This window comes from Ceratotherium simum, chromosome X, assembly GCF_057802395.1.
Source record: "Ceratotherium simum simum isolate JZ-2026a chromosome X, ASM5780239v1, whole genome shotgun sequence".
NCBI classification, from domain to species: Eukaryota; Metazoa; Chordata; class Mammalia; order Perissodactyla; family Rhinocerotidae; genus Ceratotherium; species Ceratotherium simum.
The window spans coordinates 76,096,900-76,111,972 of NC_141940.1; the positions used below are offsets into that span (position 1 = coordinate 76,096,900).

The following is a 15,073-nucleotide window of genomic DNA, read 5'->3' on the forward strand; positions in this document are numbered from 1 at the left end:
GGAATTAATCCCACATGGTCCTGATGTATAATTTTTTTCATACCTTATTGGATTTGATTTGCTAATATTTTGTTGAGAATTTTTGCATTCATGTTCATGAGAGCTATTCGTCTGTTCTTTTACTGTAATTTCTTTGTCTCGTTTTAGTAGCATAATATTTATGGCCTCTGGGAATGAGTTTTCTGGAATAGTGTAGAAATTTGGTGTCATTTCTTCTTTAAAATGTCTAGTAGAATCAACCAGTCAACCCATCTGGGCCTAGTGCTTTCTCTTTTGGAAGGCTATTGATTATTGATTAAATTCCCTTAGTAGATATGTCTACTCAGATTGTCTATTTTACATTGTGTGACTTTTGGAAGATTGTGTCTTTTGGGGAACTGGTCCATTTCATCTAGGTTATCAAATTTGTGGACATAAAGTTGTTAATCACATTCCTCTCTTATTTTTTTTTAATGTCCATGAGATCAGTAGTGATGTCCCCTGTTTCATTTCTGACATTTTAAATTTATATCTTCTCTCTTTCTTTCTTAGTTAACCTGTCTGTAGTCTTAGCAGTTTTCCTGATCTTTTGAATGAACCAGCTTTTTATTTTTTTTGATTTTTCTCTATTGATTTCCTGTTGTCAATTTCATTGGTTTCTTCTTTAATTTTTATTATTTATTTTCCTGTGCTTCCTTCATGTATAATTTGCTGTTATTTTTCTAGTTTCTTAAGGTAGAATCTTAAATTATTGATTTTAGATCTTTCCTCTATTCTAATATTTGTATTTAATGCTTTAAATATTCCTCTAAACACTGCCTTCACTGCATCCCACAAATATTAAGTTGTATTTTCATTTTCATTAGTTGAAAATATTTTTTAATTTTTCTTAGGAATTCCTATTTGACCCATGTGTCATTTAGAAATATGCTGTTTAATCTTGAACTATTTTGGTGTATTCCAACTATTTTTTTGTTATTAATTTCTAGTGTAATTTAATTGTGGTCTGAGAGTATACTTTATATGATTCCTGTTCTTTTAAATTTGTTCAAATGTATTGTATGTCCCAGTATGTGATTGATCTTGGTTATTGTTCCATGTGAGCTTGAAAATAAGATGTATTCTGCTGTTGTTTGATAGCATTCTATAGATGTTATTTAGATAGAGTTGACTGGTGGTGCTGTTCAGTTCAATTATGTCTTTATTGATTTTCTGCCTCCTGGATCGGTCAATTACTGACAGAGGAAGTCTCCAACTCTAATAGTGGATTCATCTATTTCTCTTTGTAGTTCTGTCAGTTTTTGCCTCATGTGTTTTGATGTTCTGTCATACATAATAAGGGCTATTATATCTTCTTGGAGAATTGACCCATTTATCATTATGTTGTGTCCATCTTTTTTCCTAATAGCTTTCCTTCCTCTGAAGTCTCCCTTTTCTGAAATTAATATAGCTTCTCTAGCTTTTGTTTCTGATTAAATGTTGGCATGGAATATCTTTCTCCATACCTCTAATTTTAATCTATCTATGCCTTTTATATTTAAAGTGATGTCTTGTACATAACATTTAGTTGGCTCTTATTTTTTATGCACTATGACAGTCTCTGCCTTTTAATCGGCGTGTTTAGACCATTGACCTTTAAAGTGATTATTGATATAGTTGGATAAATATCTACCATATCTGTTACAGTTTTCCATTCATTACCTTTGTTCTTTGTTTTCTTTCTTTTTTTTTTTGTTTGGCTTTCAGTCTTTTTTTTTGCCATCTCTTTTTTTAATTGAAAATTATATATGATTCCATTTTCTATCGTCTCTTAGCATATCAATTATAATGTTTTTTTTTTTCCTTTTTTAGTGGTTATCCTAGAGTTTGCAGTATGCATTTACAATTAATCCACGTCCACTTTCAAATAACACTATGCTGCTTTGTTGGTATTACAGGAACCTTATAACACAGTATTGTCAATTTCTCCCTTTAGTCCCTTAAAATATTATTGTCATTCATTTCACTTTTTATAATCTATAATCACCCAATACATATTTGCAATTATTATTTTGAACAAACTCTTATCTTTAAGATCAGTTAAGAATAAGAAAAATATAAGATTTTATTTTACCTTCATCCATTCATTCACTAGTGGTCTTCTTTTCTCTATGTTGGTACATATTTCTGACCTATATCATTTTCCTTCTGTATGAAGAATTTCTTGAAACATTTCTTGTATTCTAACTCTAGGGGGAGCAGACTCCTTCAATTTTTGTTTGTTTGAGACATTCTTTAATTTTCCTTCACTTTTGAACGATAATTTCACTGGACAGAGAATTCTAAGTTTGTGATTTTTTTCTTTCTACACCTTAAATATTTCACTCTACTCTCTTCCTTTTGCATGGTTTCATAAGAAATGTCTTATCCTTGCTCCTCTTCAGTTAAGGTGTTTTTGCTCTTCCTTATTTTACGATTTTTCTCTGTGTCTTTGACTTTCTGTAGTTTGAATTGATATGCCTACATGTAGATTTTTTTCCTATTTATCCTGCTGTTGTTCTCTGAGCTTTCTCAATCTGTAGTTTGGTATCCAATTTGGAAAATTTTCAGTGATCATTACTTTTGTTTTTTAATTTTTTGTTTATTGGAGTAGCATTGGTTTATAACATTGTGTAAATTTCAGGTGTACATCATTCTACTTCTATTTCTGCATAGATTACATCATGTTCACCACCCAAATACTAATTACAACCCCTCACCACACACATGTGCTGAATTATCCCTTTCGCCCTCCTCCCTCCCTGCTTCTCCTCTGGTAACCACGAATCCAATCTCTGTCTCTATGTGTCTGTTTATTGTTGTTATTGTCTACTACTTAATGAAGGAAATCATACTGTATTTGACCTTCTCCCTGTGACTTATTTTACTTTGCATAATGCCCTCAGTGTCCATCCATGTTGTCACAAATGGCTGGATTTCATTGTTTCTTATGGCTGAGTAGTATTCCATTGTGTATATATACCACAGCTTCTTTATCCATTCACCCCTTGATGGCCACTTAGGTTGCTTCCAAGTCTTGGCTATTGTGAATAACGCTGCAATGAACACAGGGGTGCATGTATCTTTATGCATTGGTGTTTTCAAGTTCTTTGGATAAATACCCAGCAGTGGAATAGCTGGATCATATGGTGGTTCTATCCTTGATTTTTTGAGGAATCTCCAAACTGTTTTCCATATTGGCTGCACCAGTTTGCGCTCCCACCAGCAGTGTATGAGAGTTCCCTTCTCTCCACATCCTCTCCAACACATGTTGTTTCCTGACTTGTTAATTATAGCCATTCTGACGGACGTGAGTTGATATCTCATTGTAGTTTTGATTTGCATTTCTCTGATAGTTAATGATGTTGAACATCTTTTCATGTGTCTGTTGGCCATCTGTATATCTTCTTTGGAGAAATGTTTGTTCAGGTCTTTTGCCCATTTTTTAATGGGGTTGGTAGTTTTTTTGTTGTTGAGATGCATGAGTTCTTTAAATATTTTGGAGATTAAGCCCTTATCAGATGTATGGTTTGCAAATATCTTCTCCCAATTGTTAGGTTGTCTTTTCGTTTTGTTGATGGTTTCCTTTGCTGTGCAGAAGCTTTTTAGTTTGATGTAGTCCCATTTGTTTGTTTCTTCTGTTGTTTCTCTTGCCCGGTCAGACATGATGTTTGAAAAGATGTTGCTAAGACCGATGTCGAAGAGCATACTGCCTATGTTTTCTTCTAGAAGTTTCATAGTTTCAGGTCTTAAATTCAAGTCTTTAATCCATTTGGAGTTAATTTTTGTGTATGGTGTAAGGTAAGGGCCTACTTTCATTTCTTTGCATGTGGCTATCCAGTTTTCCCAACACCATTTGTTGAGGAGACTTTCTTTCTCCATTGTATGTTCTTGGCTCCTTTGTCAAAGATTAGCTGTCCATGATGTGTGGGTTTATTTCTGGGCTTTTGATTCTGTTCCATTGATCTGTGTCTCTGTTTTTGTGCTAGAACCATGCTGTTTTGGTTACTATAGCTTTGTAGTATATTTTGAAATCAGGGAGTGTGATACCTCCAGCTTTGTTCTTTTTTCTCAGGATTCCTTTACCTATATGTGGTCTTTTGTTGTTCCATATAAATTTTTGTATTCTTTGTTCTATTTCTGTGAAAAATGTTGTTGGATCTTTGGTAGGGATTGCATTGACTCTATAGATTGCTTTAGGATGTATGGACATCTGAACTATGTTAATTCTTCCAATCCAAGAGCACGGAATATCTTTCCATTTCTTTGTGTCTTCTTCAATTGCTTTCAGCAGTGTTTTATAGTTTTCCGTGTACAGCTCTTTCACCTCTTTGGTTAAGTTTATCCCTATGTATTTTATCCTATTCTTGCAATGGTAAATGGAATGGTATTCTTAATTTGTCTTTTTGCTACTTTGTTGTTAGTGTATAGAGATGCAACATATTTTTGTATGTTGATTTTGTATCCTGCAACTTTACCATATTCGTTTATTACTTATAAAAGTTTTCTGGTGGATTCTTTAATGTTTTCTATATATAAATCATGTCATCTGCAAATAGTGACAGTTTCAGTTCTTCCTTTCCAATTTGGATCGCTTTTTTTTCTTTTTCTTGCCTTATTGCTCTGGCAAGGACGTCCAGTACTATGTTAAATAGGAGTGGTCACAGTGGGCATCCTTGTCTGGTTCCTGTTCTTAGAGGGATATCTTTCAGTTTTTCACCATAGAGGATGATATTAGCTGTGGGTTTGTCCTATATGGGCTTTATTATGTTGAGGTGCTTTCCTTTTTTCCCCATTTTATTGAGAGTTTTTGTCATAAATGGATGCTGTATCTTGTCAAATGCTTTCTCTGCATCTATTGAGACGATCATGTTATTTTTCTTCTTCATTTTATTCATGTGGTATATCACGTTGATTGATTTGTGAATGTTAAACTATCCCCGCATACGTGGAATAATTCCCACTTGATCGTGGTGTATAATCTTTTTAACATATTGTTGTATGCGATTTGCTAGTATTTTGTTGAGGATTTTTGCATCGATGTTCATCAGTGATATTGGCCTGTAATTTTCTTTTTTTGTGTCGTCCTGCTCTGGTTTTGGTATCATGCTTATGTCAGCTTCATAGAATGAGTTAGGGAGCTTCCCACCTCCTCAATTTTTTGGAAGAGTTTGAGAAGGATAGGTATTAAGTCTTCTTTGAATGTTTGGTAGAATTCACCAAGGAAGGTGTCTGGTCCTGGACTTTTATTTTTGGGGAGGTTTTTTTGATTACTGTTTCGATCTCCTTACTGGTGATTGGTCTATTCAAATTCTCTACTTCTTCTTGATCCAGTTTTGGAAGGTTGTATGATTCTAAGAATTTATCCATTTCTTTCAGATGTTGAATTGGTTGGCATATAGCTTTTCACAGTATTCTCCTATAATCTTTTGTATTTCTGAGGTGTCTGTTGTAATTTATCCTCTTTCATTTCTGATTTTACTTATTTGTGCCTTCTCTCTTTTTTTTTTGGTGAGTCTAGCTAAAGTTTGTCAATTTTGTTTATCTTTTCAAAGAACCAGCTCTTGGTTCTATTAATTTTTTCCATTGTTTATTTGGCCTATATTTCATTTATTTCTGCTCTGGTTTTTATTATTTCCCTTCTTCTACTGATTTTGGGCACTGTTTGTTCTTCTTTTTCCAGTTCGTTTAGGTGCATGGTTAAATTGTTTATTTGAGTTTTTTCTTGTTTTGTTGAGATAGGCCTGTATTGCTATAAACTTCCCTCTTAGAAACACTTTTGCTGTAATCCATAAATTCTGGCATGTCGTATTTTCATTTTCATTTGTCTCCAGGTATTTTTTGATTTCTTCTTTGACTTCTTCGTTGACCCAGTCGTTGTTCAGTACCATTTTGTTTAATCTCCACGTATTTGTGGCTTTTCTAATTTTCTACCTATGGTAGATTTCTAGTTTTATACCGGTGTGATCAGAAAAGATGCTTGGTATTATTTCAATCTTCTTAAATTTATGGAGACTTGTTTTGTCACCTAATATGTGATCAATCCTGGAGAATGTTCCATGTGCATTTGAAAAGAACGTGTATTCTTCGGTGTTTGGATGGATTGCTCTGTATATATCTACTAGGTTCATCTGTTCTAGTGTGTCATTTAAGGCCAATGTTTCCTTATTGATCTTCTGTCTGGATGATCTATCCATTGGTGTAAGTGGAGTGTTACAGTCCCCTACTAATATTGTGTTACTGTCCATTTCTGTTTTTATGTCTGTTAATAATTGCTTTATATATTTAGGTGCACCTACATTGGGTGTGTAGATGTTTACAAGTGTTATATCCTCTTGTTGGATTGTTCCCTTGACCATTATGTAATGCCCTTCTTTGCCTCCTTTTCCAGTTTTTGTTTTAAAGTCTATTTTGTCTGATATGAGTACTGCTACCCCAGCTTTCTTTTCATTGCCATTTGCGTGGAGTATCTTTTTCCATCCCTTCACTTTCAGTTTGTGAGTGTCTTTAGGTCTGAAATGTGTCTTTTGTATGCAGCCTATATATGGGTCTTGTTTTTTTATCCAATCAGCCACCCTATGCCTTTTTACTGGAGCACTTAGTCCATTGACTTTTAAAGTAGCTATTTATAAGTATGTACTTACTGCCATTTTTTAACTTTTTTTTTTCTCAGTGTTTTTGTAGTCCTTCTCTGTTCCTTTCTTCTTCTATACAGAATTGATGGTCACTTTAGTTTGACCTCTGTCTGAAAGATGTACTCTTTAACTCCCCTCTGCCCTCCTTTTATGTTTTTGATATCATATCTAACCTCTTTTTTGTGCATTTGTATCCATTACGTTCTTATCATGGAAATAGATAATTTTTCCTGTTTATGGTCTTCTCTTTTCCCCTTAAATCAGTCCCTTTAACATTTCTTGTAGCACTGGTTTATTGGTGGCAAACTCCTTTAATTTTTGCTTGTCCTGGAAAATTTTGATCTCTCCTTCCATTTTGAATCATAACCTTGCTGAGTAGAGTATTCTTGGCTGTAAGATTTTTCCTTTTAGCACTTTAATAAATTGTGCCATTCTCTTCTAGCCTGTAAGGTTTCTGCTCAGAAGTCAGCTGGTAGCCTTATGGGGTTTCCTTTGTATGTAACTTGACATTCTCTTGCGGCTTTTAGGATTGTCTCTTTATCTTTAATTCTGGACATTTTGATTATGATGTGTCTTGGTGTGGGCCTCTTTGGGTTTATCTTGTTTGGGGCTCTCTGTGATTCCTGTACCTGGATGTCTGTTTCCTTCCTTAGCTTAGGGAAGTTTTCATCTCTTATTTCTTGAAATAGATTCTCTGCCCCCTTGTCTCGCTCTACTCCTTACAGGACAACTATAACACAGATGTTAGTGCTCTTGATGTTCTCCCAGAGGTCCCTTAGACTTTCCTCACTCTTTTTAATTCTTTTCTGTTTTACCTGTTCACCTTGGGTAATTTCTTCTAGTCTTTCGTCCAGCTCACAGATCCGTTCTTCTGTATCCTCTACTCTGCTTTTGAGTCCCTCTAGTTTATTTTTCATTTCCAGTATTGTATTCTTCATTTGTGATTGGTTATTTTTTATATCTTCCATTTCTTTGTTGACATTCTCACTGAGTTCATCTATTCTTCTCCCCAGATCAGTCAGCATCCTTAACACTCTTAGTTTGAACTCTCTGTCAGGTAGCTTGCTCATTTCTGTTTCACTTAGTTCCTTTTCTGGGGTTTTGTCCTGTTCCCTTACTTGGAATATATTCCTTTGCCTCCTCATTTTGCCTCTTTCCCTGTGCTTGTGTCTATGTATTAGGTAGGTCAGGTACGTCTCCTGCTCTTGGATAGGTGACCTTATGTGAGTGATGCCTTAGGAGGCTTCCAGTGTGCTTCCCTCAGTTCTCAATGTTCCAGGGGTGGCCCCTATGTGGGCTACATGTGTCCTTCTATTGTGGCCTGTTTGCTCTCCCTGTAGGCACCCAGGGAGGCCGAGTTATGCTCCTGGTGATCTGTTGTAATGCTCAGCTGCTTGTAGTTGTTGTGGGTCCTTCAGTCTCTTTATCGGGTGTGGGGAGCCCCAGCACAGTTGGCTGCAAGTTCTAATACCACATTTGTGTTTCAGTATTTCTTTTAAGTGAGTAGTCCCCCAGCGTGTCAGGTTGTTAGGCTCAGGGCCTTGCAATTGCTGTAAGCCTCTAGCCTATTAGGTCTCTTGTCAGCTCTCTGAGGATTGCAGCTGGGTGGGGCTGGCCTCAGGCACAGTAGCACCCAATTGTTTCAGGCTTTGGAAGGTGGGGCAAACCCCCTATGTGGCTCTTTGAGAAGTATAAGTCTTCTGCAGCTGACAAGCCCTGCTGCCCACAGGTCCACACACACAGTCAACACAGTCCTGCCCTGTGTGCGCGCCCCGACTTCCTCAAGCAGACCCAGTCTCTCCACGGCAGGAGCCCCACACACTTCGCCACCGCCCCACACTCTCCACCCGCTCCTTCTGCACACCCTGCCCCGCTAAAGTCGGCTCAGTTGCCAGGCTGCAGAGAATCCAGTCACCAATCTATGCAGGCCCACAAGTTGCCTGAGGGCTTGTTGTTGGGTGGGGCCAGTCTCTAGGGTGGGCTGCCTGCCCTGGCTTAGCTGCATTCAATGGGTGCTCTAGCGGGTTTGGCAGACCCTGGGCTAGCAGGCCTCAGGGAGAACTCCAATGGCGTCTGTGTCAGCACGCCCACACCAGGCCACAACAATGGCCGCCACCAATGTCCCAGTCCCTGGAGAGGTCTCACCCCTCACCGAGATGCACTCAGGGCCTATTAGGTGAGTCTCTTCACCACAGCACTGTGCACCTTTCTTTCTGGTGATTTTAGGATGCTTTCTGAAACGGGTGAGTTTGCGCACGGGCCCTTTAAGAGCTGGTTTTAGTTTCTTTGTGAACCAGGTTTTCTGGGGGTACTCCCCAATGTTTTAGTAGCAGGCAAACTCAGATATTATGCCGCTGGTCTCGACTGTGCTGGGTCCACAAAATGGCAACAGTGGGGGCGCTCCCCGGCTCAGGGCCCCGCGCCTCCAGGGAGAGCTGCATACCTGTGAGCTGCTCCCGGCGTATGCCGCCATCTTGACTTCTCTCTGATCATTACTTTAAATATTTCTTTTGTTCATCTTCTCCTTTTGGCATTCCTAGTATATGTATCTTACACCTTTTGTAACTGTTCAACAGATATTGAAAATTCTACTCCATCTTTTTCATTTCTTTTTCTCTTTGCATTTCATTTTTTGAAGTTTTTATTGACATATGTTCAAGTTCACTGATTCCTTTCCTAGCCTTGTCCAGTCTGTTGATAAGCCCATGAAAGTTGTTCTTCGTTTATGCTAATATTTTAGATTTCTAGAATTTCCTTTTGATTATTTCTTCAAGTTTTCATATCTCTGCTTATATAACCCATCTGGTCTTGTGTATTGTCCTCTTTTTCTGTTACAGCCCTTAGCTGTAATTCCTGGGTCTTATAATTCTACCATTCTCCATGTCTGCCTTATCTGAGTTTGGTTCTGATGCTTGTTCTTTATCTTCAGACTGTGTTTTTTGGTGTTTTGGGGTTTTTTTTTTTGCCTTTTTTCATGCCCTGTAATCTTTGGATGAAAGTTGGACATGATGTTCCAGGTAAAAGGAACTGAAGTAAATAGGCCTTTAGTATGAGGTTTTTTGTTTATCCTGCTAGGAATTCATCAGTACTTAGTTTGCTGTAGCTGATGTTGTTAGAGGCTAAAATTCTTGTCGTCGTTTTTGTCTTCCCTGCCGTCTTTGGATTTCCTTAGAGAGTTTTCTTTTAAATAAAGTCTGATTCTAGCTACAGCAACAGGCTTCTGCTTCTGGGCTTCTGCTCTGGTAAGCTCTGATTCTCCATATTCAAGTGTCTATCCAATATTTGAGGCAATGGTTTTCCCTCTGACTTCAATTCTCTGTTGGATGTAAGAGGAGTTGTTGATTTTCAACTTCTTCAGCTTTTTACTTTTGTGAGGATGGGCGTGATAACGTCCAAGCTTCTACCTTTTTGGACCAGAAACCTGAAGTCTTGCATCAGTCACTTTCTTTCTCTTGGCTTCATGTTCCCTATCTGTAAAATAAAGAGATAAGATCAATACTTGATAGCTAACTTCTCATCTAGCTCTAGCATTATGTTGAGTCCTTAAGCACTGATTTCCATGAATGACTATGGCAATTTGTGTCATTTGTTACCCTTCTTCTACAGGCAGACCTTCAGGTGGACAAGGAGAGGCACAATTTCTTCGAGTCCTCCCTTGATTATGTTTATCAAATCCAGGAAGTTCAGGAGTCCAAGAAGTTCAATATTGTGGAGCCAGTAAGTTCTATCTGTTGATGAATGGTCTAAAAATATTTACCAAATGCCAGGTAAATGTGGAGAACTTTGATCATAAAATTGGAATCTCAAAGAATGTAAATAATAATCAATGCTTAATAATGAGTCAATAAAGTAGACACACTGGCTTGTATTGTTCTTGCTCTCTCACTAATATTCTCTCTCTCTTCAGCACCCTTCCCCCCTCTCTCCTTCCTCGCACATTTTCTCTCTCTACCTCTGGTGTTTTCTTTCTTTTTCTTTTCTTCCTCTCTCCTTCCTTCTCTCCTTCAATTTCTCTGTCACCTTTCCTATTACCTTGTTCTCCTCCCTTCCTTCCTGTCATACGTTCATAAAGCCTCTGAAATTACCCATCATATACCAGGCACTTTGCTAGGAACTCATGTCCCTGCACTCAATGAATTCTCATTCTACTACTTTTACTTCTATCTACTTTAATTTTTTCTACTTAAATCTCCTTAATTTATTGTAAAAGATAATGTGCTCTGATTTGAAAGCCATGTTGAATTTTAAAAACTTTCTTTTTCATTATAAAAACAATGTACTTTTATTGCAGAGAAGCTATAAAAAATTATAGGAAATACAAAACAAAAACAACAAACACCTCCTACAGAGATAATCACTGTTAATATTGTAGCATTTTCCATTCTAAATTCTCTGTGTATCGATTATATTTCTTTTTCTATCTATGTGTGCATGTATACTTGTAGATCTGGGTGTGTGTAAACATGTGTACATGTGTGTGTACATATGTGTATATGCATTGCACATGAGCATGTATATCTGTGTACATGTGCATCTGTCCTCACATTTGTATATATCAGTATATGTATGTGTGCAAACAGATATTTACTAATTTATCCAATAAACATTTATTGATCTTGTCTTATGTGCCAGACACTGTGTTAAACACTGTGTATCCTATAGTGAACAAGACAGACTCAGTTTCTGTCTTTATGAAGACTACACTCTCATGGGGTAGACAGAAGGGAAAGAAGGATACACATAAAAAAATAACTGTAAGTTGTGATAAGGACTAAAACAAAGAACAAGAATAGGCAGCTACTTTAGATCAAGTGGCCAAGGAGGACTTCTGGAAGTGTCATTTAAGATAAGATCTAAAGAAAGAGAAGATGAGGCCATGTGAATAATGGGGAAAGAACATTCCAGGCACAGAAAAACACATGCACACTGTCCTTAAGTTAGGAAAGAAAGGTGTGTTCAAGGCATGAAAAGATTTTTGCTTTTAGATACTGGTAAGAGAAAAGGGGAGTGGCAGGAAATAATGTCTGACAGGAAGGCATAGGTCCTGTAGGCATGGTAAGGGGTTTGGATTTTAGTCTAAGTGTAGTGGAAAACCACTGACAGGTGTTAAATAGGATATGAAATGAGCTGATTTTGTTGTGTGGAGAATGGCTTGGAAGAGGCCAACAGTGAAAGTGAGGAAACCAGTTAGGACTCTACTGCAGAGAAGGCAAGAGAAGATGTTGGCTTTGGTTAGGGTGGTGGTAGTGTAAATAAAAAAGAATGGCTGGATTAGAGATTGATTTTGGAGGCAAAACTGACAGGAATTACTGATGGATTGGATTGAGATGTGAGTGACAGAGAAAGCAGGGATGATTCTTTAGTTTCTGGCTTGATTGACTGAGAGGGTGGTGGTGTCATTTCCTGAGCTGGGAAAGCTTGGGAGAGAAACAGGAGATTGTCTATATGACTGTGTGTGTGGCACACACACCCATATACATTTATATATATATATATATGCATATACACACATGTGTTTAGTACATACATGTATGTATGCACACACGCATATACACACATGTGTTTAGTACATGTATATATCTGAATATATATGTTTATATATTCATATCTGTATAGTTTCTGTTTATATATATACATATATGTGTATATGTATATGGTGTGTGTGTGTATGTGTGTGTGTGCATATTTATATGTATTTGCCTGTTTACTTTCTGAAAAGAATAGAACAAGTTTTACTACTTCCTATTACACTTTACTATTGCCAGCATTGAGCATTATTTTTAAAATGTTTGTATTTGATAGATGAAAATCGTATTTTTTATTTTTTATTTATGTGTATTGGATTTTTAATGGGGTTGAACATTTTGAACATTAAAAAAATATTTTGTTGATCATTTGTATGTCTTCTTCTGCAACCCCTCTGAAACATTTCTAATTTGAAAATGGGTTAAGACTCCTTGGATCTTTTAGCGTTATGATATTCTTCATTAAGGTACAGAATCTTACTTCATTATTTATCCTTTTACTTATCTATTCATTCAACAAATATTTATTGAGTAACTACTCTGTGCTGGTTCTGAGGATATAGATAGAAAAGATACAGTCTATTCCCATACTGTCCAAATTATGAATGTTTTTATATGCTATCTGAAAAGGATCCAAATGAATCAATTTGTTAGTAGTTCGTATTTTCTGAAACTGAGTTCAGTGTAAATGTTTAACCTAACAAGAGAATAGCTATGTGTAGACCTGTTTGTGTTTGCGTGACTGCTTTTAACACTATACTGGGTAAACATTGTGTAGAGTTTCTTTTCTGTGCTTTTGTTTTCTTTATTTGATTAATGAGAAGGTGCTTGTGATTGATAAAGTTATTTTTACATGTTTTCCCTAGGTCTTGGCCTTTCTTCATAGCCTCTTCATTTCCAACAGCTTGACCGTGGAGCTCACACAGGATTTTCTCCCATACAAACAACAACTCCAGCTCAGTTTGCAGAATGTGAGTTTGCATGTGTGTTTTTTTTTACCTGTCTCCACATTCTAGTTGAATTTCAGCCCCAATTACCTTGACCTTAGAATTCTAGATTATTGCATCCCAGCCAATTTGTCAGGATACACTGGTATGAATCACAAATATTTTAGTGAACTAGACTGTTCTTGCTCTTCCAGTTTCAGGCCCTCCCTGTCTTTGTGGCTGACTGTTGTTCAAACCCACCCTTCCACCCAGTGACACCTCTATCTATCCAATATTAAGTGTCGCTAATTTGCTCCATCTCTCCCAGATCAGAACCCAGCTATGGGCTTGTTTAAGCACAGGTCTTATGCTACTTCCTGGCTGGTCAGTCAAGACACTCTCATTGTGGGTTTTATTATCATGAATGCCCATTTTTCCCTCTCTTCTTTTTTTTTTACTACTTATTACTAGAGTTAAATAAATTTCTCTTAAGGGTTCTCTGCACCTTCTTTCCCATGCTGTTTCTTGTAGGTGGGCATAGGCATAGCTTTCCCATCCTTGTCACATATATTCTTTTTCTCATTCATTTATTTAACCCACATTTAATGAATGCTTGTAGATATAGTGAATATATATTCTGTGCTAGGCTTTGTAAAAGGCACATAAGTAAGGCATGTCAGTTTTTTCTATTTTTAAGGAATATACAGTTCTTGGAGGAGAGAGCCTAAACACAGATAAATCATAATTCCTTATGATAAGTGCTACAATAAAGACCAAAAATTTTAAAGAAACATGGAGAGTGGAACAATTGACTGCCTGGTACAGTCAGAGAAGGTATCACTGAGGTAGTGACTTTGGAGTAGTTGTTATATTGTATGAAATTTATAGATGTATTTTTAGGTGAGAAAGAATGGTAAGTTGCAGTGGAAATAAGCCACTTGATTGTTTAGATGGATCCTGACTTATGACAAGTATGAATTTAACAACAAGCCTTTGCGCATATATATATGGCAAACTCATTTACAGGATAATCAGTAGAGTGGGCCCAACTTGATTGGGCAGCCAAGATCACCTTTTTTGCAGACGTCATGTGACAATCTTGAGACTGAACACTAAGGACTTATCTCTAGTGATTTTCATACCCACATTTCAAACTGTGTTTGCCACTGTGTTTTAGTTATGTAGTTTTAAATATATTACTTCTTACCATTAACTTTTGTTATTCGTGAGTTTGAAAGTGTAAGTTTTCTGTTGAACTATCTTCGAGGAGAGCACCCTTTCATATATTTTATCCTAATGGCCAGAATTTGATTCAGAGTCAAGTAGGCAGTAACTTTACATGAGGCAAAACTTAGAAGTTGCCGTGAAAGTGTTATCCTTTGAACCTTCTTTACAGTCTCCCTTTTGGTAAAGCAAGTGTCAGTCTGTTGCTCAATTCTAAGAGCTCTTATTTATTGGCATCTTATGTGATTCCCATTAGAAAAAAAAGTCTCCCAGATGTGGTTTTATGGGTACATTGCTATTTATGTTTCTTTTTCCTTTTAGCCTTTAGTCCTTTACACTTCATACAATTGTTTTCTAGTCACTATACCATTCAACATTTGTTTGTTTGCTATGTTGTAGCACATGATGAAAGCTGAGAAAACTCTGCACTGGGTCTCTGACCAATAAATGCTTATTCATGATGATGGTGATGATGATAATGATTATGATGGTAATGTCTTGACAGACAAGAAATCATTTCTCCAGTACGCGGGAAGAGATGGAAGAACTTAAGAAAAGGATGAAAGAAGCTCCCCAGACATGCAAACTTCCAGGACAGCCTACCATTGAAGGCTATCTCTATACGCAAGAGAAATGTGTGTGGGAATACAGGGATACTCACTGAGTTTCCATTGGCTGGCACCTACTGCCATTTGGCCTCTCCAAATTCCAGGCACCCGTATTTTTCATAGACCCCTGACAGCTACATCTCTTTGGAGAGCAGCCT

General features: G+C 37.0%; 1 protein-coding gene across 4 annotated transcripts in view; it reads left to right on the top strand.

Annotated features, from left to right (window-relative positions):
- The window catches only part of OPHN1 (oligophrenin 1), a 581,757-nt gene that overhangs the window by 251,487 nt on the left and 315,197 nt on the right, over positions 1–15,073 (top strand). For all 4 annotated transcript variants that reach the window (XM_087427121.1, XM_004439895.3, XM_087427120.1 and 1 more), the window contains 3 exons: positions 10,239–10,349; positions 13,024–13,128; positions 14,813–14,942. In XM_087427121.1, coding sequence (XP_087283247.1) covers positions 10,239–10,349; positions 13,024–13,128; positions 14,813–14,942 — 346 coding nt within the window. The remainder of the gene's footprint in view (positions 1–10,238; positions 10,350–13,023; positions 13,129–14,812; positions 14,943–15,073) is intronic.